General features: G+C 41.9%; 1 protein-coding gene across 1 annotated transcript in view; it reads right to left on the bottom strand.

The window, feature by feature from the left end:
• LOC149468487 (17-beta-hydroxysteroid dehydrogenase 13-like) overlaps positions 1-25,709 on the bottom strand; it is a 51,383-nt gene that overhangs the window by 15,072 nt on the left and 10,602 nt on the right. Inside the window, exons 2-3 of the mRNA XM_089669996.1 lie at positions 11,920-12,027; positions 9,317-9,448 (exon numbers count right to left, since the gene is read on the bottom strand). Coding sequence (XP_089526122.1) covers positions 9,317-9,448; positions 11,920-12,027 — 240 coding nt within the window. The remainder of the gene's footprint in view (positions 1-9,316; positions 9,449-11,919; positions 12,028-25,709) is intronic.

Below are 25,709 nucleotides of genomic sequence, written 5' to 3' on the forward strand. Positions count from 1 at the left end.
TTCAGTTGGCTGCCCTATGCATGAAAATTGAACAAAAGAAGAGCATGACCCTTTTTAAAAATTGCACCACACCACAACAAAGCGCTCGGCACCATGTTACTATACGTTTTGACACATGTTAACAAAGCTCATGGAGGTACCATTAAGAATGATTGGCACTGCCACATACCTGCAGAAGCACCCCAGCTACCTACAAATTGGCCTATCCTTGGACAAAAGCCATAGAGCGTGGCATTGGTGCCGAAATGTCAGCCTCCTACATGATCTAAAACCCTGGCTGATCTTTCAGTAAACTGAATGCCAATTTTTCCATTACCTCTTTTGAAAATTGTGACCCTATGCTTCTCTGGGTGGCCCATAAACCCTTCCAAGATTGTACAGATCCTTACTGACATCAACAATCTTGAAATAATAAACAAACCTTATAGTCAGATGTACAGAAAAGCCTTTCATCCTTAAGACATCAGCTATTAGAACTATATACATTTAAAGCTAAAGATCTTACCCAATGCCGTAAGAACTTTTTGGAGTCCAGAGATAAATGCAGTTGTCTCTTAGGAAACGCCTTAAAGGATCAATGTGCACTTTCATATATTCCCTCAATATCCTCATCCCAAAGGGGAACCACCTCCCACCCTGGCAAAATCACCAATATTTGGTTATTTCTACTATATAGTTCTGCTCAAAAATTTGCATACCCTTGGAGAATTGGTAATATACAGCATGTACCATTTTTAAAGAAAACATGAGTGAGCAGGCAAAACACATTTCTTTTTATTTCTTATGGGATTCATATTCAACTGTAGGTCATAACAAAATGGCACAATCATAAAACAAAACATGGCAACAAGTAAACAAATGAAATGACCCCTGTTCAAAAATCTGCATACCCTTAGTTCGTAATACTGTGTATTTCCCTATTCGCATCAATGACAGCATGCAGTTGCTTTTAATAGTTGTCTATGAGGCCCCGAATTCTTGCAGGTGGTATAGCTGCCCATTCGTCTTGGCAAAATGCCTCCAAGTCATGGAAAGCCTTTGGTCATCTTGCATGAATCAAACATATGAGATCTCCGCAGAGTGATATTAAGGCCAGGAGACTGTGATGAACACTCAAAAACCTTCACCTTTATCTGCTGTAACCACTGCAAGGTCAACTTGGCCTGTTGGAAAGTTCAACAGCAGAAGCCTTCGTGAAGAAGAATGCAAATTGTGTGCTGCAACATGCTGCATTCACCTTGCCATCAATTTGATGGCAAGATGTGGGCAGGGAGGGTGATCGGAACAGCGGACAGGCAATTACTGGAACCAATCTCCTGTATGGCTCTTTCTGCAGCAGCTGAAGGCTGACTTCTTCTCCTTTCCCTCCTGTCAGCTTTCAGCTGCTGCAGAGAGAGCCATACAGGGGATCAGTTCCAGTAATTGCCTCACATCACCCTTCTTTTGCACCATATGTGTCAGGGATCTCTCCGATCCCCGCCGCGATGGTCCCGGCGCAGGCGCAGTGCACCGCCCTGTGCAGGGACACGGGCACTAGGTCCGGGCCGGCCGCGGCGTTCGAGTTCGTGCATGCGCAGTAGAAGCCGCGGCACAATGTCACATTTACCAGCCCCTTCCATTCCTGAATTAATACAATGAGCGATCAGTACCGATCAGTCGCTGTGTTCATAACTGTAGTTCATAAGTATAGTAAACAGTGTTTTTTTGAAGGGGAGGGGCCCTGTCAGGTTGGCTGTATGGGGCCGCGTGGTTGCTAACTGCAGCCCTGACAGTGGGGACAGTATGTTTGTCACTATGGGTCTTGTTGACCATAAAGCTCTATTTTGGTCTTGTCAATCCAGGTTACAGTGTGCCAGAAGCTGTGAAGGTGTTGCTGGCATATTGTATCCTGGATTTTTTGTGGCATTGGTACAGTAAAGGTTTCTTTTTGGCAACTTCACCATGCAGTTTGTTTTTGTTCAAGTATTGTTCCTTGAAACAACCACTTTTTACAGAGCAGCCTGTAGTTCTCCCAAGGTTACCTGTGGTTGGAATTTTTCATGGTCTACCTGACCGTGGCTTGGTATCAAGAGATCCCTGAATTTTCCACTTCTTAATAAGTGATTGAACAGTTCTGACTGGTATATTCAAGGCTTTGGATATCTTTGTATATCCTTTTCTATTTTTATAAAGTTCCATTACCTCGTTATGCAGGTCTTGACAAATCATTTCTGCTCCCCATGGTTCAATATCTAGCCTCAGTGTATCCACATAAGAGCTAACAAACTCAAACTATTTATGCACCGACAGTAATCGCATTTTAAAAAGTCACAGATGTGGGAAATTAACTTTTAATTGCCATTTTAACCTGTGTGTCACCTTGTGTGTCTGTACCAAGGCCAAACATTCCAGGGTATGTAAACTTTTGATTAGGGCCATTTGGGCGATTTCTGTTATCATGATTTAAAAAAGGAGCCAAACAACTTTGTGACAAAAAATGGCTTCACATGATCACTATCCTTAAATAAAAGAGTTTTTTGGCATGCTCAGTGATATTTTCAATATCAATGCCAAAATTTCACAATTTCTGCCAAGGTATGCAAACTTTTGAGCAGAGCTGTATTTGGTTCTTTCTACTCCTCTCTTTATAACATAAATACAGAACCTTCAGCTCAATCTTCTCTGGAATTAGTAAACAGAATCATGACATACAATGCCTCATCAAACCTCTCTCAACTAGACACGAACTCTATTTTATCTCTAAACATTCTGATTATGTCTCAGGAGCTATGGTCTAAAAATCACTTCCATGAAACTTGGTAAATCTTCACTCCCTGACAGCTTAACAATTCAGTACTATAAAATGTTTCTCCCACAGCTCCTCCCCCGCCTCACAACCACCTTCTATTTCCTAACCCAAAGTTCCCATTTTTCCAGAGATTCCCTAAGTGCACATATCACAGTTATTCATAAGGAAGGCAACCCAACCTTCCCCTTAGGCTCCCTAAATAGCCCATTACGTAACCTCTAGAGAACAATACTTAGCAGGCTTCTCATTTTCATAGCCCTGACCTCTGGTCCTTGAACCCTACCCTAAACTCCCTTCTTCCTTACATATCTTACTTCCCAAAACCCTCAGCCTTCTCCAGAAACTTAACTACAATGAAAGCAGGGAGGTCTTTAACATGGGGCAAAAGGGGCAGCTGCCCAGGGCCCAGTCATTGTTGTGGGGCCCAAAGCAGTTGCCCCTTGAGCCCACGCTGCCCGCCAGGGTTTTTTTTGTTTTTTCAGCCTTCCACTACCCCACCACCTCCTGCACTGCTCACTTCTGTATAAATTGCAACTTGTAAAGAGCTCTCCCCGTGGATGCTCAGAAACCGCCCTGCTCTACACGACAATCTCCATAGGAGAGCAGAGGAGGGAGGGGGTGGGGACTCCACACAGGCAGAAGCGCTCCTCACTGACAGCATGCACGGACACACTAAGTATTCCTCTGCAGCCCCATTGTGAAAATTGTGTGCATGTGTGTGCGTGTGTCTGAAAGTGTGTGTGTGTATGTATCTGAGCGTGTGTATGTGTCTGAGCGTGTATGTGTCCGAGTGTGTGTGTGCATGTGTCTGGGTGTGTGTGTGTCTGCGTGTGTTGTATGTGTGTTTCTGAGTGTATGTATGCATGTGTGTGTATGTGTCTGTGTATGTCTGAGGGTGTCTGAATGTGCTTATGTGTGTGTATGTGTATCTGAATGTGTTAGTCTGAGTGTGTGTATGTATTTGAGTGTGTATGTGTGTCTGAGTGTGTGTATATGTATCTGTGTGTGTGTGTCTGCCTGTGTGTGTGTGTGTGTGTGTGTATCTGTGTGTTTCTGATTGTAGGTGTGTGTGTGTATGTGTCTGAGTGTATCTGTGTGTGCGTATGTCTGAGTGTATGTAATTCTGAGTGTGTATGTGTGTGCGCGTGCGTGTGTCTCTGTCTGTGTGTGTGTTTTCGTTGGGTGAGCTCTGAAATTAAACCTGTTAGCAAGACAGCTTTGCACTTGTGGAGGGGGGAGGGGAGAGAACTTGGATGTACACAGCACGCCCCTCAACCCTGCACTCTGTACACAGCGCACCCCTCAATCCTGCAATCCGTACACAGCGCACCCCTCAACCCTGCACTTCATACACAGTGTAATCCAAACTCTGTATGCAGTGCACCCCTCAAACCTGCACTCCATACATAGAACGTGCGCTCTGTACATAACTCACCCCTCAACCCTGCACTCCGTGCATAATGCACCTTGTATACAGAGCACCCCTCAACCCTGAACTCCATACATAGTGCACCCCCCATCCCTATCTTCCATGCACAGGGCACCCCTGAATCCTGCACTCCGTACACTGTTCACCCCTGAACTCCGTGCATAGCACACCCCTCAACCCTGCAGTCTGTACGTAGTGCCCCCTTCAACCCTGCACTCTTTATATACCCTGGCAACCCATCTTCAGAGATGCTGCTCACATTGGGCTCTGTTCCTACCTGCACTCAGTTAACCTTCATAGTTGTGGTTTCTCTGCTATACTGATTGCTAATAACAAGTTTTAGAATTTTCTGTCTGTTGGTGGGTCTTGTCCCCTCTGCAGTCTGTGGTGTGCAGGAAGGGAGGAGATTGTGTGCTGTAACCTCTAGCAACGAATCAGTGAGCTGTAATGATGTGCAGTAACCGCTAGCAACCAATCAATTCACAGTAATGATGTGCAGTAACCTCTAGCAACCAATCAGCGAGTAATAATGATGTGCAGTAACCTCTAAGAACCAATGGGAGAGCAGTAAGGATGTGCAGTACCCTCTAGCAATTAATTAGTGAGCAGTAATGATGTCCAGTAACCTCTAACAACCAATCAGCAAGCAGAAATGATGTGTTGTAAGCTCTAGCAACTGATCAGTGAGCCATAATGTGTGCTGTAACCTCTAGGAATCAGTGAGTAATAATGATATGCTGTAACTTCTGGCAACCAATTACTGCCTGATCTGCTGCAGCAAACTGATTTTGAGTATAGGTGCTAACTGTATGTCTCAACTAGGGGCCCCCCAAAAAAATGTTTGCCCAGGGTCCAATCAATCTTGAAGATGGCTCTGAATCAAATTAATATGCAACTCAACAGGTCACTTCCATAACTCACTTATCTATGCATACTCACTCCTCTCTCGACTCCGAGATGATTTGCAGGCACCATACAACTCACCATACATTCTCCCAATGGGGAAAAGTTATATAACGGGACTTCACTGCTTCCCAAATACATGACATAATACTCTTCTGCTTGAAGTCCTTTATATCCACTAGCCTCCAAGAAACCAACTATAAAATGTTATCATGCTGGTACAAAACACTCTTTATAGACTCTTTCCTGAAATGTCCAATACCTGATGGAGGTGTATGAAGGCCACTGGCACATTATTACACATTTTCTGGCCTGACCATGTTCTAGACCCTTCTGGTCAAAGGTAAAAAATCTCTCAAACATTCACAGATTTTCAACTTCATTCTGACTGTCAGGCCTGGGCTCCTGCTACTTTTCTTACTTACCAGCCACTCATCTCCACAGTGACTCACCTGGATACCATTACCTGCCTCATTAGTCCAGCCTACAGACAGCCCTTTTTTGCTATTTTAGCAGCTAATCTAATTTCCTCCTTGTGCTGGCGTGGTCTATGATCTCCAGTGTTACTGCCTGTATTCCTGTGTAAAACTCAGTCTAGATGACTTCTCTTCCAATTGCCATTTCTGATTTTTTGGCTCCTGACTAGGCTGACTTCTGGTTTCCTGACTCTGGCTCGTCTGATTACCTGCTTTGGCAACCAAACCCTGGCTTCTGTTTTGTCTACATTCCTGAACTGTGTTAATTTTGCGATTTCATTAAAATTGTGATTTTAACTGCACTTTCTGTCTCCGCTTGGTTCATGGTTCCTGACACTGACCCAGCCTTTTTTCCCCTATGCCTGTCTTCCCTGCCTATGTAGAAGTATCAGGAATCCATTCTACGACATTTGTTAAATATAGGTAAATCGTGTATTCCTGTCCAATGGAAGAGCCCCAATCCTCATCTATCTGCCTGTGGGCCCGTAAAGCAGAGTAAATGGAAGACCTGATTCTATCAGCCCAAAGCAAACATAAGATAACATAAATCCACATGGTTTTACTAGGATGCCTTAACATTTACAACTGAAGAACAGGCATTACTGTTTGGAGATTCAGAGTAATGATCACTTTCACTATCTCTCTACATTTCTACCCCCCCTTCTTCCATTCTTACTCCTGGTCCCTTACTCATAATACAGACATTCCTTAACACAGCTACTACATAAGCCATATTATTCAGCTCTAGGTAAAATTACACTCTAACCCTACCTCGAATTTGTCAATTCATGCATTCACAGGTATCTTGACTCCTTAAATCCGGAATTACCTCTATGCAGCTGCTCATGATTGCCAATTCTTTTTGAATCATATGGACGCAATGGGGTAGATTTACTAAAACTGGTAAACACATAATTTGGTGCAGCTGTGCATTGTAACCAATCAGCTTCAGCTTGTTCAATTAAGCTTTGACAATAAGTGCCCGGTCATACCGTAGTTCTTGTATTACTTTTTCTGCAGTTTTGTTGTGATTTTACATACATAGAATATAATGGAAATCGCACTGCAAATTGCAAGTAAGTAGCAATAAAGTCTTCAGAAATCGCACCTGAAATTGCGCTGAAATAGCACACAAATCGCGGTGTAACCTCTGACTTAAACCTAGAAGCTGTCTGTTGCACTAGATTTTGTGTGCACTAGTTTTAGTAAATCTCCCGTCTCTCCTTTTTATGCAACGGCAAACAATATGTCTATGTAAAACCAGCTTCTGATTTAATTGTATGCTGAAAACTAAAGTAAAGAATTTTAAAAAAGTATTCTCACTTGCTATCTCTATTTCTCTCTATCCTTCCTTAATTTTTTGTCCCTTTCATAGGATTAATGCACTTAAAATTAATAGTTAAGAATAGGATTTCTTGTTGAAAAAAGTATGTACGATTGCAAAATATTTACTATCCCTAATACTTAAAAACATTATGTAAACAGTAATGAAACCAATTTGTTGTAAAAGTAGTTTGAAAATATATATATAAATCTTAAAAGAGTTGTGTTGCCTATATAGTAATATTAAAGTAGATACAAAGGCAATTTTTTCATTTTGGAAAGAGTGGGGGAGGGTTATAACCTTCGTCAGTTTTTGGTTTTCATCTGTGTTCCAATGGGGAGATTTCCCATCACTTCCCACCCTATAGGAAGTGAGAGAGAATCCCAACAAAGTGAGGGAATCCCGGTGTTTCACCAGGGTCCCCAGAAATTATGTCTCCATTGGAAGATTCCCCTCTATTACTTTTCTGGGGACAACCCAAAATTTGGGATTTTCTTTTACTTTCACTTTGTTGATAACTGTAAACAGGTTGAATGTAAGTAATGGAAAGGGGTGCTGGGGTGTGCTGCAGGGTCTATTTTCACTGATGGGAATCTATTTTTGGATGAGGGGTCTATTGTTGCCGTGGAGGGTGTCTTATGATCTATTGTTGCTGGGGTGGTATTTTGTTGTGGGGGGTCCATTGTTGCTGGGAAGGTCTATTGCCTCAAAAGGTGGAGAGTTCCTGCACCTATTCTCAGAGAAAAAAAAGCCCTGACACTAAACATGACAATGCTAAAAATAGAAAATTAGTGACGGTCACTTTAATAAAAAATACAAACTGTTAAGAAGCATTAAAGCTTAGCTCCACCCAAAAAGGGGAAGTTCTGCTTTAAGCCTTTGTCCCCCGCTCACCATTAGGATTGGCACCTTTGGGGAGCGAGGGGGGGGGGGGGGGGGGGGGGGGGGGGGAGTACCCAAATTTGACAGGTACCTGCTCTCACATCCGCTGCGATCGCCTAGGCCAGTGGTCGGCAAGCCGCGGCTCGCGAGCCACATGCGGCTCTTTACAAACTTAAATGCGGCTCTTCTGTGTGCCCGGCGCCCGCTCCCCTCCCTCCTCTCGGGCGGCCGCCCCAAAAGTCAGGACTCTGCAGCTGTCAGGATGTAGGCGGGGCAGCCAGGATGTAGGCGGGGCAGCGTGACAAACTCCTCTCCTCTCACAGTCCGCCCTGAAGACCAGAACGGCGCGGGAACACGGCGAGAGGAATGCGTGGAGCAAAGGTAAGTGAATTGACACAATATGGGGAATGTATTACTATGGGGGATGTATTACTATATGGGGGATGTATTACTATGGGGGATGAATTACTATATGGGGGATGTATTACTATGGGGGATGTATTACTATATGGGGGATGAATTACTATATGGGGGATGAATTACTATGGGGGATGAATTACTATGGGGGATGAATTACTATGGGGGGTGAATTACTATATGGGGGATGTATTTTCAGTTTTAAAAATGTGGCTCTCAAAATAAATTTCAATCGTGGTTTTGGCGAGATTTGGCTCAGTTGAAAAAAAAAGGTTGCCCACCACTGGCCTAGGCGATCAGAAGCTCAATTTGTCCTCCCCCCCCCTCCCTCCCCATAGTCTTCTGGGACACGTGACAGATCCCAGAAGACTATGGGGCCATTCACAAAGCGCAGCCCGTCTCGCATCCATACTGAAGATGCAAGTGCCAGGGAGAGAAGACAGCCGGTGAAACCAGCGGTGAAGACACTGTTGGAATGAGGGACAGGTAAGTGGCTGTATAGTTTTTGTAGCTGCTGACTTTTATTTTTTTTTCTTTAGATGGAACTCCGCTTTAACGACAGTGACATTAACTACCCTTTGCTTTGCATGAAAGCCAGACCATTCCGACAGGCAAAGCAACCCAGAAGTATTGGAGATTGCCAGATTGCCACCTCCCACACTCCAATTGGCTAATTGTTAAACTGGGCTGCCACAGTGGCCAATAGGAATGTGCAAGAGGCAGGAATTGGCAGGCAAGCTCTGATAAACCCTGGAATTGTCAGAGCTCTTTCAATCAGAGCAGCCTGCCATTTGTGCACTTGCTGAAGCTATGTCCAGGCGTTTTGGGGCCCCTGCAGCTTATACGTGTCATCAGATTATGGTTTTCTTAAAGTAACATTAAGTAACAATAAACTTTCACAACTTTTATAATAATCAACATGTGAGAAAGACACCTAATGTGCACGAAACATATATATATGGACACATTAAGCAAATCTTTTAAAGGTTTGAACATTTTTTGTAATCAGAAGCTTTAAAATGTGCTATTCATACTATTCAGTTATCACAAAAAAAGTAAAAAGCAAGTTTGACTTTGTTTAATTGTATCATACACACCCAAAAATGAGCAAGAATGTTGACTTTAAAGGTCTTCTCAATTTGGTCATCTTTTAAGTTGAGAAACTCCACACCAAACACCACTCCAGCATTATTTATCAAGATATCCACATCTCCGACTTCTGACTTGACCTTTGTAAAACATAGATATATATATTTGGGTTTTGGCATAAGATATTGTTCCCCTGAAACAAGGATAAAAATAGATGTTCCTTCTGGGTGCATATACACTATATTGCCAAAAGTATTGGGATGGCTTCCTATACACGCACATGAACTTTAATGGCATTCCAGTCTTAATCCTCAGGGTTCAATATTGAGTTGGCCCACCCTTTGCAGCTATAACAGCTTCAACTCCTTTAGGAAGGGTGTCCACAAGAGTTAGGAGTGTGTCTATAGAAATGTTTGACCATTCTTCCAGATGCGCATTTGTGAGGTCAGGCACTGATGTCAGATGAGATGGCCTGGCTCGCAGTCTGTGCTCTAATTCATCCCAAAGGTGTTCTATTGGGTTGAGGTCAGGACCTCAGACCAGTCAAGTTCCTCAACCCAAAACCGTGGCCACGCACAGCACATGTGCAGTAGTTCTCATTAGCCAGCGTGCGTTCCACTGCCACCTGCAGGCGGCCTGCAGTATTTAAGCCATTGCTTTAATCGGCAGCCACACTAAACAGGCTGAACTGCTGTAATACTGACACTCAGTGGCTGAATATCTCCTTACCATGGGAACTCTGTCATACTGAAGTCTCTATCTGCTGAACCCAGGTATCTTTTATAATAACATACACTATTTTATACTACACATAATAAAATGAACGCATCCTGTTTTTAAATTTTAAATAGCAATTGTGCTTTTGCATTTACATACATGTTTATTCTATGGATTCTCTCTAAATATAAAAAAATGTTTTTCCTTTTTTAAAATTTTTTTTTTGTACATGTTTTCTATATATACACACAACTTTTCTGTATGAGATTTTTGACATTATTATTATTATTACTATACGTATTTTCATATGTATTGCTATGCTCATCTAACAGTATCACCACCTGTTATACCATCATGATTCATGTAAATAGTTTGAGGGGAATTTGTATTTGTATATGCATTTGTTTTTTTTCATCAGCTCTGATGAAGAAGGGAGCACCCTTCGAAACGCGTTAGCCTTCATCCCCTCCCCCCTTTTCGATTTACCTGTAACCCTGTTAGGATTATGGTTACTTATGCCTGTTATACAATCACTTTGTGAGTATATTTCCTTATTAATAAAATTAGTCACTATTTATTGAGGTAATGCGCAAGGTTTGTGTGCTCTTTCTTTCATCTTCCTCTACAGTTTTATTAAGCTTCCCCAGCTTCATGATAGAGCTGCACAACCTCTGATCACCAGCGGATGAACACACAACACGCTGCTTGTCACTATCGCCTGTTTGATCTGAGTCTTTGAGCGCAGGAGATAATGGATCTTTGAAGAATATTACTCTACACTAAGACATGAGTCAGTGCTCTTGCCTTGGCTTTGACCAGACTATATTCTGAATCAGATTTCTTAGAAAACAATTGAGTCAGATCTCTTTCAATGACTTTGACCAGACTGTGTTTTAGACCCCGTGATCATTTGGCCTTACTGAATTCTCCAGCTAATAAAAGGCAAGTCTCTCACTAGGTATGTGCCCTTTAACGGAACCGTGCCTATTTAAAGGATCTGCATCCATGTGTCTAACACCCAAGCAATACTTCCACCTGTTCTGTGAGCTTGTTTTACACCTGTTCCTCGTTTGAATTGACTTCCGATGTACCAACCTCAGCTCCACTCCTGTTCTGGGGTTTGCAGGCCCATTGTATGGTCTCTTCATTCATCCGGTACACTCCTGTTGTGAGGTCTGCAGTCCTGAGGCCTGGTCCTGTCTGCCGTTTCTCCCCACATGTTCCTATTATGTGTTCCAGCCTACTCCAGTGTTCTCCTCTGTCCTAAGTCTCTCTCAGCAGCACAGTTCCCATTTACACTGCTGCCATTAGAATGCGCTTCTGCGGGTTAGTTTCCACATATTACAATAGGGTGAATCATGCTGTCCAAACCTCCCTGAAGGGATTCCTAGTAAAACACTGGCTGACCCTTAGATTGAGTGATCTTACGTCACCCAATCACTTGTGCGTTCACTTAATTCACCCTTATGACAAGGTGCTTTGTGTGTGATCTAACCAAAACCACAGAAGCAGGTGTAAGTTAAATTCTCAAAGCAAGTTTTCTATTTACCAGACTACAATAACATGTTTTGTTTGTATACATAAGATGTTAATTTACTTAAAGCATTTAGGCTGTTCACCTTGCAAGGGGAATTTTCTCTTAGCTTAGTAAATGTGGTGAAATTTCACTTTGCAAAGAATAATAATGTGTAAGGAAAATTAAAAAAAAAAAAACAGTATTTTTGCTTACACATGACTGGATGGTGGAAGCCGGAAGAGCATCGCCTCATTCGCTAAGCTAAGGGAAATTCCCTTGCAAAGTGAACGATATATTTGCTTTTAGTTGATCAACCCCTTAGTTTATTATTTTATGTATAGTTTATTTCTGTCAAAAATATTTATGATAAAAATCTACCTTTTCAGCTGCAGCATAAATATCATTCCTTTTACTGCAATCCACTACATAAGCATAGGCTTTTGCTTCCAGTTTCCTACATAGATTAGCTGTTTCTTCCACACCTTCCTATTGAAAGACAAGAAACAAAATATATGATTTCTGTCTATTCATTACTCTTTCAGTTAATTTGATTATAAGCATAAATTTTTTTAAAATAAACAATGCACAAATTGCAATAATTCACAACCACTTAGAGTTGTCATTCACTATCATATTTTAATTGCCTACATTTATAGCTTAAAAGAATGCAGATCAAGAGCAATTTGAAATTGAAACTTAAATTTCAGTTATGGGCCAACTGATTTGGCGATAATTTTGTCATTATATATGATACAGAAGTAATATGTACATCATTTTGTTTGGAATAGATAAGGATTTCTTGTGCAACAATGATTTTTATTTCTATACAATGTAAAGACAAAGATATGCAACAAAACAAAAAAATTATTTTGTGAGCTTTCGGATTTACATTTCTATTTAAACAGATTTTTTATCTAATGCAACAGAAAAATAATTAAATAAAAAAAGTGTACATATAAAATCTATATAAATTAAAAAAAATGATCAGCAAAATAATAACTAAAAAGAGAGGAGAAAGGAGGAGTCAATTAGATTTTATTATGGGTAACAAGATAATAAATAGCAATTTTTATTAAAACAAAAAATTAAAAAAAAACATTTTTTTTTACTTATGCAGTTGCTTTAACTGACAAAAGACTCAAAAGGGTATGAATTAAAAATTACAGTTAAATGGATAAAATAAAGATACTTGTGTTAAAGTAGACCGAAGCCCCAAATGATTGATGTAATTTGCTGAAGTACTGTATGTCATATTTTTTTTTCTCTCTTAAAGTGGAACTTTACCCATTACAATTTGATTAAAAATAATGTTCTTTGGCATGGAACATACACTCCATATTAAAGCGGAGCTCTACCCAAAAGGGGAAGTTCCGCTTTAAGGCTTTGTCCCCTGCTCCCCGTTAAGGATAGGCACCTTTGGGGAACAGGTACCTGAATTTGACAGGTATCTGCTCCCCCTTCCTGTGCGATCGCCTAAGGCAATCAGAAGCGGAAGTCGTCCTCCCCCTCCCTCCACGTAGTCTTCTGGGATAAATGACAGGTCCCAGAAGACTAGTCAGCCAGTCAAGTGGTTAATGAAATCTGCAAAAATTTAAAATAATGAAGATTACATTTGTAATGACATTACCATGTTAAAATCAGATGAAAATGTAGTAAGTGGGTCCACAGATACTTGTATATTTCGCAAAAACAATATTTACACAGTAGTTGTTTATAAATTTGGGCACAGCCCATTCTGCGTGGAATTTATGATGTCCATCCCTTTATTACTTGGTGTGGTATTGCATGATTGTTGTTTTACATATCAATAATAATAGTTTTACATTCTAAGAATATGCTAATCTGACAAGTTGCATCAACATTATATTTTAAAGGCAGGTAAACAAATATTCACAAAAAGTCATGCGGTCATGCGCACTAGGTGGAACGCACGCTGACCTACAAGGAGGAAGCCATCTTCACATGCCACGAGGCAGGCTTAAGCAGCACAGGCGCCGAGAAGAGGCTGGAACCCGCGGTATATCGGCTGATGTCAGCGGTTGTTCCCTGGCCTCTCTGGCCTTGTAAGGCAGTACCTATGAAGGACATCTTTTCCTCTCCTATTATCCATTGCGCAGGTGGTGAGTGGACTGTTACAGGACACTAGTTATATGGTCCTCTGTGATCGATATAACCTATACATCTTATATAGAGTGAAAGCTCTTCCAGTGACTTTCCACATATTGTTTGTTTCATTACAGGATGGGGACATCATGGTGCTTTTCATAGGAAACAGGATATACCACGTGTATCTCAACAGGCAGAAGATTTATTGGGATTTGTCTTGTTTTCCTTACAGAAAGTGGTGTGTGGTCCACATGTAGTGGTGAAGAGACCATTTCAAGCAGTGCTCTGCTATTTGCATCTATCCTTCCATCCTGGTAACAAATGGGGCTTATTCTCATTTAAGAGCCCTAAGGAAACAGTCGCTTATATTACAGATGAATGGGCCCCAACCACATGTGCCGGCATAGGAGTGTACTGCATTTTATATATGACATTCATTTTTTGTCTCTTATAGGCCTAGAGGCACGCTTCTCTTTTTGACGCATACTGTGCTTGCTGCACTGCATACAGGTGATATTTTATATCTATAGTGTAATGTTTTGACACTCCCTGCTTGGGATATAACCATTTTGGTAGTAGCATATGTCTACATATTTACAACATGTTACATGGTATACCTATGGTATAATTTTTGCATACACCTCCTGTGGGAAGTGTTCACCTGTGAGCTAGTGCTACAAAGACTTTAGGCTCTAGTAGTCACTGTCTTTGTTGCACAAGTATTTGGACCGGTCTTGGTGTCATTTTATATGGTTTTAGGTCTGTGTGTATTGTCTCATACTGAGGTGATGGTAAACCAGGGCGATTGCCGAAATGCCAAACTTGTATATGTAATAAAGCATAATTTTTGGAAATTTTTCTGATTGTCACACTCTGTTCATAATGTAGCCACTTTCTCTGTGAATTTCTTTTCACAACCCCCCCTTTTTGTGCATGTCTTTTTTTGGCTACTGAATGGAGGCCATCTACTGGGTGATATGGTAATTTATTATACAACCTCTAAATAACTATCTTTAACGAAGGTAAACAAATATTACCTAGTTATGCACAGACAGTGTGCATTCAAGGTCATGCACTTATTCCTGTACACCTGTCATATTTTGACATACAGGTGTATCTATGTACCTGCTGAGTCTGCATCCAGTTCCATAGGCTGCTTGAACACAGCTGGTGGCAGATACAGACACTAAAACAAACACTCCTTGCATGCAGTAGCCAGTGCCCATCTTAATAAGGCCATGGGTAGCTTCTGATCCCTATTAGAACTACCGTATTTTTCGCTCCATAAGATGCACCTGGTCATAAGATGCACCTAGATTTTAGAGGAGGAAAACAAGAAAAAAAAATTCTGTACCAATGGACTGCAAAAATAGTACAGGAAATGACCAGAGACTGCAGACATAGTACAGGAGAGGACCAGAGACTGCGGACATAGTATAGGAGATGACCAGAGACTGCGGACATACTACAGGAGATGACCAGAGACTGTGGACATAGTACAGGAGATGACCAGAGACTGCGGATATAGCACAGGAGATGACCAGAAACTGCGGACACAGTACAGGAGACGACCAGAGACTGCGGACTCCCCTTCACAGTCCAGTGCTCCAGTGAGGGGGGGGGGGCAGGGCAGACAGTCGCTGCCCTCTGCTCAGAGGGGCTGTGAGAACTCAGTGATCAGCGGTTATGTGATCTTACACTTACAGCCGGCAGGGAACTGATGCTGCATCCACTGGGTAAGTATAACTGGGGGGGGGGGGGGGGGGGGAAATCCCATACTTCTCTTTTAACTCCACTAACATAAGATGTATCATGTGTATATTTAGCAGTGTATAAAATGTGTTTGACTTTACTCCAGCAGTATATAATAAATTGTCAATGCGTACATGCAAACTAAAGACTAATAAGATCTTAGAAAGTGTATATTACCATTAACTCCCTGACCTTTATGTTGGTTATTCGTTGCAGATATTTTGAGAGTATGTAAGAAAATCACTCTGCAATTGATTATTAAGCACACTGTAGTAGTGGTGATCATTTGCTTCCAACCCAGACTCTAGACAGGCAAATTTTGCATTAAGTAAAAAAAAACAAAAAAAAAAAAAACAAAAAAAAAACATAGCATGCTTGAAGAATTCTACAAATTTTAGAGGCCTCACACACAAGCTATTTTTTTTAAATAAACAGATCCAAATAAAGGTTCTTATTAATGAGCAGTGCTGGAATGCCCTTTAGTCCTTGTGCATATCTGTTTCAGCATGTAAAAGGCCAGTGTGTACAACAAGATTTTACAAGGTTTATGCAAAGCTTTCAGTAAGTGTTAATCAGCTTTGCTAAGACTTCACTTCAACTTAAGTTCCAGTTTGGGGATGTTGAACACAGATCTTAATGGGTGTGCTGGCTGTCCTATACAAAAGGGCTTCCAGCAAGAATCAGCTGGCTTTAAGGTTTTTAGGTAGCAGGGAAACCTTTTGGCATGACGCATATAGGGGCCCAAAATCCAAGGAGCACAATCATGCTTTCAATGGGCATAAATTATGCATTCAATTTCCTGTCTAGCTAACACATATCTTGGGTTCCTTTAGTGCCAGGACAAGAGAATCCACAAAATGACCACATTTTGGAAAACGAAAACCCAAAAGTATTTTCTAAATGGCATTTTGAAGATTTCCTTTTTTGAAATAAATATTTGGAAAATGAAGAAAGAAACAAACAAATTTGACAATAAACAGGTCTACCACACAGTATGGGCATACAGTGGGGCAAAAAAGTATTTAGTCAGCCACCAATTGTGCAAGTTCTCCCACTTAAAAAGATGAGAGAGGCCTGTAATTAGCATCATAGGTAGACCTCAACTATGAGAGACAAAATGAGAAAAAAAATCCAGACAATCACATTGGCTGATTTGGAAAGAATTTGCAAATTATGGTGGAAAATAAGTATTTGGTCACCTACAAACAAGCAAGATTTCTGGCTCTCACAGACCTGTACCTTCTTCTTTAAGAGGCTCCTCTGTCCTGCACTCATTACCTGTATCAATGGCACCTGTTTGAACTTGTTATCGGTATAAAATACACCTGTCCACAACCTCAAACAGTCACACTCTAAACTCCACTATGGTGAAGACCAAAGAGCTGCCGAAGGACACCAGAAACAAAATTATAGACCTGCACCAGGCTGGGAAGACTGAATCTGCAATAGGCAAGCAGCTTGGTGTGAACAAATCAACTGTGGGAGCAATAATTAGAAAATGGAAGACATACAAGACCAATGATAATCTCCCTCGATCTGGGGCTCCACGCAAGATCTCACCCTGTGGGGTCAAAATGATCACAAGAAAGGTGAGCAAAAAACCCGGGACCACACGGGGGACCTAGTGAATGACCTGCAGAGAGCTGGGACCAACGTAACAAAGGCTACCATCAGTAACACACTACGCCACCAGGGACTCAGATCCTGCAGTGCCAGACGTGTCCCCCTGCTTAAGCCAGTACATGTCCAGGCTGTCTGAAGTTTGCTAGAGAACATTTGGATGATCCAGAAGAGGATTGGGAGAATGTCATATGGTCAGATGAAACCAAAATAGAACTGTTTGGTAGAAACACAACTCGTCGTGTTTGGAAGAGAGAGAATGCTGAGTTGCATCCAAAGAACACCATACCTACTGTGAAGCACGGGGGTGGCAACATCATGCTTTGGGGCCGTTTCTCTGTAAAGGGACCAGGACGACTGATCCATGTACAGGATAGAATGAATGGGGCCATGTATCATGAGATTTTGAGTGCAAACCTCCTTCCATCAGCAAGGGCATTGAAGATGAAACGTGGCTGGGTCTTCCAACATGACAATGATCCCAAACATACCGCCCGGGCAACGAAGGAGTGGCTTCGTAAGAAGCCTTTCAAGGTCCTGGAGTGGCCTAGCCAGTCTCCAGATCTGAACCCCATAGAAAATCTTTGGAGGGAGTTGAAAGTCCGTGTTGCCCAGCAACAGCCCCAAAACATCACTGCTCTAGAGGAGATCTGCATGGAGGAATGGGCCAACATACCAGCAACAGTGTGTGCCAACCTTCTGAAGACTTACAGGAAACGTTTGACCTCTGTCATTGCCAACAAGGGATATATAACAAAGTATTGAGATGAACTTTTGATATTGACCAAATACTTATTTTCCACCATAATTTGCAAATAAATTCTTTCCAAATCAGCCAATGTGATTGTCTGGATTTTTTTTCTCATTTTGTCTCTCATAGTCGAGGTATACCTATGATGCCAATTGCAGGCCTCTCTCATCTTTTTAAGTGGGAGAACTTGCACAATTGGAGGCTGACTAAATACTTTTTTGCCCCACTGTACATACAATTTTACCCCAAAACACATTCTGTTACTCCAGAGGATGGGAATACCACATGCATGAGCCTTTTTCACAGCCTAACCACAGAGAGTGGCCCAAAATCCAAGAAGCATCTTCAAGATTTTAAAGGGCAGAAATTATGCATCCAGTTTCCTGACTACTTCTCATATTTCTAGAGAGCCAGGACAGTAGAAACACCTACAATATGACCCCATTTTGGCAATAAACACCCCAAAATACTTTCCAAAGGGCATTGTCTTTTGAAGATTTACTTTTTTGCCATAAATCTTTGCAAAATAAGGAAAGAAAAATAATTTTTTTTTGTTCCATACATGTTTTATTGGATTAACTGCACAGCTTACAGTACATTAAGCATCAATATTAGAAAGAACAACAATGAGTAAGATGTGAAGCTTATATAAAATAAAAGTTGGCATTGGCAAACAAAAAAGGGAGCATATCTAAGACTTATTGTCTAGTGAAACAGACATTCCACTGGTGAACACAAAAGGCACTAAAACATGTTTGCAATACAAGAAATGGAAAACAAGAGAATGAGGAGAATCCCCCCTCAACATTTGTCACATCCTGAACAAACATACCTCCCAAATAACCAACCAGGCAAATTTGCCTTAAAGAAAAATACTTAAGAGAAGAGTAGAAAAGAACAAGTAAAAACCACAAGAGAGGGAATGATGGGAAACAAAGGAAAAACAAGAAAAGAGAAGGAAGGGAAAAGAAGATGAAGAGAGGATAAAAAAAGGGGAGGGGGGTAGAGAAGGTGGCTGAACATTGAGTAAAATTAAAAAAGTACGGGAAAATCTGTCAACCTCTTCTCTCGCACTCCACCTCCAAAGACCGGGATTGCGCTGGTAGGAGTGTGAGGGAAGGCACACTATTAACCGATCCAGGTGATCAACAGGCTAAAACACAATCCTACTAAAAGCCCAGAGTTCAGCTCTACGCTAGGCAAGTCCTATAATCAGCAGTCATCTTAAAGCCCAACCAACAAAACCATATGGCTATGAACTTGGACATCCTGTGTTGTGAGATTTGTATCAGCTCTTCCATTTCCTTCATGCTATTAATCCTGCGGAACCACTCACACATCATGGGAATGTCAGTAGAATGGCAAAGAATGCACTGTTTAGCTGCATTAACTATGTACATCTCCTTGAATTTAATATATTCTTTCCTGGGCAAAGTAGAGTGATGATGCAAGAGTTGTGCTGGAGTAAAATCCGGCTTGTATGTGGTGACTTTAGCAATGATGTTGCATACAAATTTTCAGAATGGGTGAAGTTTAAAGCACAGTATTAGAAACACAATGTCAGGGCTCCCGGGTATGACCAGAGGTGTGTGACTGACGCAGGGAAACGCAGACTTCAGATATGTTATAAACAATATAATTTATTAACACTAACAATACAAACATAAACGCAGTGCAATACTAAAACATAACACAGTGCAAACAAACCAAACCAACCACCCACAGATAACAGTACATACAATGCAAGCGTCGTCAGGCAGGCCGGGTCAATATCAATCGGGCAGGTAGGTACAGGGGGAGCAAGCAGAGAATGGTCGGGGTCACAAGCCAGGTTCAGCAGGTAGCGGGCAGCGTGGTACAGAGGGTCAGGCAGAGGGATGGTCATGAACGAGCCGGGGTCAGAGCAGGAGAAGTCAGCAGAGGTCCAGATCAGGCAGGGTCAACAACAAGACAGGAACAGGAACAGGATGCAGGACCCAGGAAAAACACACACCAAGGCAGAGTCTGCAGGTCTGGCCATCCCTTAAATACACCAGTATAAGCAGTTTCAGGTGTTTGGCTGGCTGCAAGGTTGAGTCTCTGATTGCTGGGAGCACCCGCTGGCCAGCCCTGGTACTGCAGCCCATAAGGCAGGCGAGTCCCACCATTGCTGGCCAGTCCATTCCTGACACACATTCTGCACCCCAAAACACATTCTGCTACTCCTCCTGAGTATGGGGATTCCACAGGTGTGGGATTTTTTCACAACCTAGCCATATGGAGGGGGGGGCACAATCCATAGAGCTTCAGGCCTTGAAGGGGCATAAATGACTTCATATCATATATTTGGAGACTCTGGGTAGCAGGACAGTAGAAACACCCACAAAATGATCACATTTTGGAGAGCAAACACCCCATGGTATTTTCTAAGAGGCATAGTGAGACTTTTGAAGATTTTTTTTTTTGGCACAAGTTTTTAGAAAATTGTTTACACAAATTTGTAAACTAACAAGATATCCCTAAAACACAGCATAGACATACATAGAATTCCATCTCAAAACACATTCTGCTACTGCTCCTGGGTATGGAGATTTAGCATGTGTGGCCTTTTTCAGCCTAGCCATATAAGGAATTTTTTAAAGATTAAATTTTTTTTAGAAAATGCATAAAGAAAAGAAAACATTTTTTTTACACTGTAAGAGCTGTAAATTTAACAAAATATTTCCCACGCAGAAAGGGGTTATATAGGATTACACTGGAAACACATTCTGCTATTCTTCCCAAGTATAGGTATATGAGGCTTTTTCAATATTTGGACTGATTATTTACCTGACTGTATTACAAAAATTAACCAACATTGTATCGAAAACAGTGTACTGTAATGCTCACTTTTGTACGTGTGGTCAGGGAGTATAGTTTAGCGAGGCCTCACCTATAGCAGCCCCTGCAAGCAAGCTTAGCCTACTGGTATGTGGCTGCCCCCATGAATTATACACAATGCTATGTTTGCTGGCCAGGAAGTGAAGCACAGAGTAAATAAAAGAGTATCTGCAGTTCCAGGGGTGTAGTTGTCCACAGAGGATGGCTGGGAATAGAATCAGTTGCAGGAACGTAGTCAGTGGGATTCACAGATAGGTCAGTACAGGTGGCAGCAGAGACATGGCCAGCAAATGATCAGTTCACGCAGCAGGCCAAAACATGGTCGATACACAGGCCAGGGTCAGTTCAGGTGACAGGCAGACATGGTCTGTATGCAGGCAAAGATCCCAAAGATCAGTGAAGGCCATAGGCAGAAACATGTTTGATAAATACACCAGGGTTTGTTCAGGTGACAAGCAGAGGTGTGGACACTATACAGGCAAAGGGTCAATCCATGAACAAGGCAGAAACATATTTGAGAAAATAGGAAAGTAGTTACATAGGAGATCAGATACAGGAAAATGTCAGCTAGTCCGGAACATGAACACTTTCACCATACCTCCACTAATATCGTAGTGAGGTATGGTAGCAATGAAAGCAGCTTTTTATGCAGAGACCAGGTTGTGAGGGACAGTAGGGACGATATTAATGTGTGGCATGCCTTATTCAAACTTTACACAGTATTTTTTCGAGGGTTTCTGGTCTGTTTGTATAGGCAGATAATATCAGGAAAGTGGCTCCTATGCTGCGTACTGACTGCATCAAATGGAAGCCTTTTAGGTACAGGGTCTTCCTAGTAAATTAGAGCTGAAACAATTTCTTCTTTATATATTAGAATAGATATAGGTCTTCCTGTGGACTTTGCCTATTAAAATAAGTGAATAAACACCTTTTTTCTGGTACAAAAATTGTTATTGAGAATTTAAAGGAAAAACAATACAAGAGTCACCCATGCAGGGGGCTTTTTTCAGTCATATATGAATGGGAAACATATACACTCTCAAATAGCACTTGTCAAAAATGGTGGGTGCACGCATAACAGTAAAATGAATAAGATTGAGAAGATGGAAACTTTTCTTAACCAGTAAAAAGATCTTCAGGTTGTCAGGATTTCCTCATCTGGTAGTTAAAATCTACCCTTCTATATATAGGTTATATTCATGACCACAAATATGTTTTTGGACCTGACCAGGCCTTCCCTGAGTTTGTACTGAGCTTGATTGGATGAAAAGACATAAACATTCTCCTTCTAGGGAAAAGGTTTCTGAAGAGTGGCATGCTGGAATAGACCAAATGCAGCACTACCCAGGGCCGGGACAAGGGGTGGGCAGAAGGGTCAAGTGCCCAGGGTACAGTGTTATGTGAAGAGGAAGGGGCGCACTGGAGCCACTCTGTTCTGCACCTGCCTCCATAACAGGAGTGTTGGCAGTTTCGCTCACATACTGTGAGGCAGAGCAGGGAACTCGATAGCTGCTAGGAGGTGTCTGCTGTCTCCTCCCTTCAATAGCAGCCTGTGGGCAGAAGAGAGATGATCACCTACTGAAAACACCAACCTCTGTGTAGAGTATAGGAGTCCTGTAGAGCAGACTGCCCTCTTTCCTGTTACCTTGGACAGAGCCTGTAGGAGACACAAAAGTAGTAATGTGTGTGCAATCACTGCCCCCATTTCCCCCCATCTGCATGTTAGGCTCAATTTAGTACAGTCAACCTGTGGAGGGACAGAGCAGCAGAGAGACAAGTAACAGCAACCCTGGAAGCTATTAGCAGTATGGAGTAACTCAGCTGAGCCTCTGCTCTCTATTACTGTTACTGGAAGGAGAGAGAACATCTTCCCTGTCCTAGTGCTGATTATGGTTGGTGAGGTTAATGCAGCCCAGGACAGCTTACATCAGACTGATAGCATGTATTCTGGGAAGGGGGGGCTTGATATACAGGAAGGGGGGGGGTGTCTGGCAGAGATATGCATTAAACGGCGATAAGGAACGTAGACACTGTTCCTGAACTGAACTGTTTCTTCTTCCTCATCTCAACAAAGACTGCTCATTTATTACTAATTAAAGAAATGAAACAGGGAAACTGTCATTCCTTTTTTTCTGATATGCTAGTTGCTTGGTTGTCATGCTGACTGCATTGTTCTGATTCGGTGGAAGTTGCAGATTGGGATATCTGAATTTTCACAGACCTTGACGTAAATATTTAGGTAAGAGGTTCAGAAAGTATTGCAGGTAGTCCATTAACATAACAGTCAGCTAACTAGCATTTTCAGGAAGAATTTGGGAAGGGGCCCACCTACTGGCAGGGTACTAGAAAGGAGGATTTCTCTGTCTCAATGTCTCCTGAAAGAGGACAACCTGTGGAGCAGGGGATGAAGCAGCCACCAACCCACTAAGCTTGCAGGAGAGGCAGAGTGAGTAATCCTACACCCCCTGGGCCGGATAAGGGGAGAGGGTAGTCAGGTGGAGAACCCAACTGGGGACTGTTTTAAGTAGGCAGCTTCTGGGTCGCCTTGCCCAAGGAATACCCTCAGGCAGCTGGGTGAAGAGGAGGATTCATCTAGGGTCTGAGAAGGTACACAAGAGAGCTTTGGAGTCTCTTAAAAGGAGAAGCTATTTTTGGTCCACATTTTTTCTGTACATAGCTGTCCTCAAGTTTGTGGTTTCCTTGAGCATCCCCTACATCCCTCAACCCTATCCAAGTTATTTACCCCTTAATAAAATCACAAAACCAAGCTCAAGGACTGTTTACTGTGTCCAGTGTGCAAAGCGTGGAAGAAAATGCGTGTTGTCTGGCTGTACAGAGCTACATAATCAATAGTTATTAGGCTCTAGAAATGTATATGATACTACTTCATAATATAGAAAATCTACATTTAAAATTGAAGTCTTGACTACTACCAAGAAAAACAACCTTAACAAGAAATGAAATAAAACCTAGACTGTTTGTCAGTCTGAAGCAGTTAGTGTGCAACAAGGGAAAACTATGTACATTAATTAAAACAGAGTTACACCCAAAAGTGGAAGCACTGCTTTTCTGCCTCCTCTCCTCCACTGCCTCATTTGGCACCTTTTAGGTGGGAGGAGGAAGCGGGTACATGGTTTTGATAGCCGGAAGTTCATCCTCCCCCACAGCCCTCTGGGAAAATCCCAAGGTGCCAGAGGACTGCGCCCCATTCAGAAAGTGCACCGCGATTCTCGCATGTGTAGTAGGAAACCGACGGTGAAGATGCAAAGCTTCACTGCTGGTTTACCTTAGTAAAGATGGTGGCACCAACACCCGACGGCCGAATGAAGAATTGGCTCGGGATGAGGACACCACTGGACCCCTGGACAGGTAACTGCCCTAATAAAAAAGTATAAATATTAACATTTAATTTTTTTTTTGGAGGGGGGGGAAAAAAAAAAAAAAAAAAAAAATCGGGAAAATCACATATAAGGGTCTGTCTTTGTCTTAACTAATACTTTGAAATATACTTGAATGGGAAAACACTATATGTAATATATATGTATATAATATACAAATAATATTATGGAGAAGTTTAATAAAAAAAAGAAAAGTTTGATTTAACGAGGAACATGTTAATGTTGTATTGTCTGTAGACAAGAATTTCAAATGGGTAAAACTACAGACAAAAACAGATATAAATAATTGTTAACATATAGGCATTGTGGGAATTAATACGCTTGTCTGGATATGTGACAGGTGTCAGATTTATGGTTGGTTACAATGACATAGACCTTAGCAATCAATCATATTGTACTACATGTAATTCTATGGTTAAAAATTCTCATAAAAGGAGCCTGCAAGCTTTGTATTTCTGAGCAAGTAATGAATTTGCTCTCAGTTGCAGCTGATGTTAATAAAGCCTCCTGCTCTTTTTGTAAATTCATTGCCAGGTTGTTTTTTTCACTTCCTACATCAGTCAATCAGAGCTAAGGCTACGTTCACACTAGCCTTGTGTGCAGGCGGCAGAGAGGCGTTTGGGAAGCGTTTTTACCGCTTCCCAAACGCCTCTGCCAATTCTGCACATTACAGCACATGGTGCTGTTCTAACGGGAGCGTTTGCGTCGCGTCGCGGCAAAACGGACGCCTCTGGACGAGTCAGGAGGCTTTGAAGCCTCCTATTCTCGTCTATGGTGCCGCTCCGCAAACGCCCGGCCGGCGTTTGCGTTGCGGTTGCGTCGTGGTTGCGGGGCATTTGCGGAGCAGTAACACCACTCAAACTGCATTATAGGCGTTTGTGGGGCGTTATTAACGCTCGGCAAACGCCTAGCAACAGCGGCTAAACCGCGCATGCGGCGTTTGCCGAGCGTTAAAAAACGCTCCGCAAACGCCGGACCAACGCTTGCCAAATGCTATAGGGGCGTTTGGCAAGCGTTGGCAAAACAGCCTAGTGTGAACGAGCCCTAACTCGCCAAAACACACAGCAAACTCACCCATTTACTTGAATATGTCAAATTCTGCAGTTAGTACTGCCCACCAAACATAACAGGGATTTTTTTTTGCCAAGTTGTGGGATTTATATACCTCCATACAGCTGCTTTTGCCACCTAGGGGGTGGTGGTGTAAAAACACTGTTCAACCACCTGTATTTTCTGCTCCCCAACCACAAGTGTAAACTAAGCCTAAATAAAAAAAATATACTGTAGACATCATTATTTACAACACAAAAACAAGTTTCAGATTCTTTGTAATTATTGCAGCATATGCTACAGCCACTCCATACATTTCAATGCATAGTTAATATTCATACCTAAATAAAAACATTTTTTACACCGATTACCCATGTATTTAAAAAAAATGTGCATGATGAATAATGGTGGGAACCTCTCACCAGTATAACCAACCCTCATGCATCAATTTACAATATGTGAAAGCAAAATAAATGCAAAACCAACAAATTGAAGCATATGAATGATGGTGAGAACCTCCAGTTGCGAATTACGTAAAAACACTTATATTGTGAGATCATAAATGCAATCTCTTAACCACTTGCCCTCCAGAGGATTTACCCCCCTTCCTGACCAGGCCATTTTTCGCAATA

Source organism: Staurois parvus, unplaced genomic scaffold (genome assembly GCF_062004578.1).
Source record: "Staurois parvus isolate SC_StPar_1 unplaced genomic scaffold, SC_StPar_1.0 ptg000086l, whole genome shotgun sequence".
NCBI lineage: Eukaryota > Metazoa > Chordata > Amphibia > Anura > Ranidae > Staurois > Staurois parvus.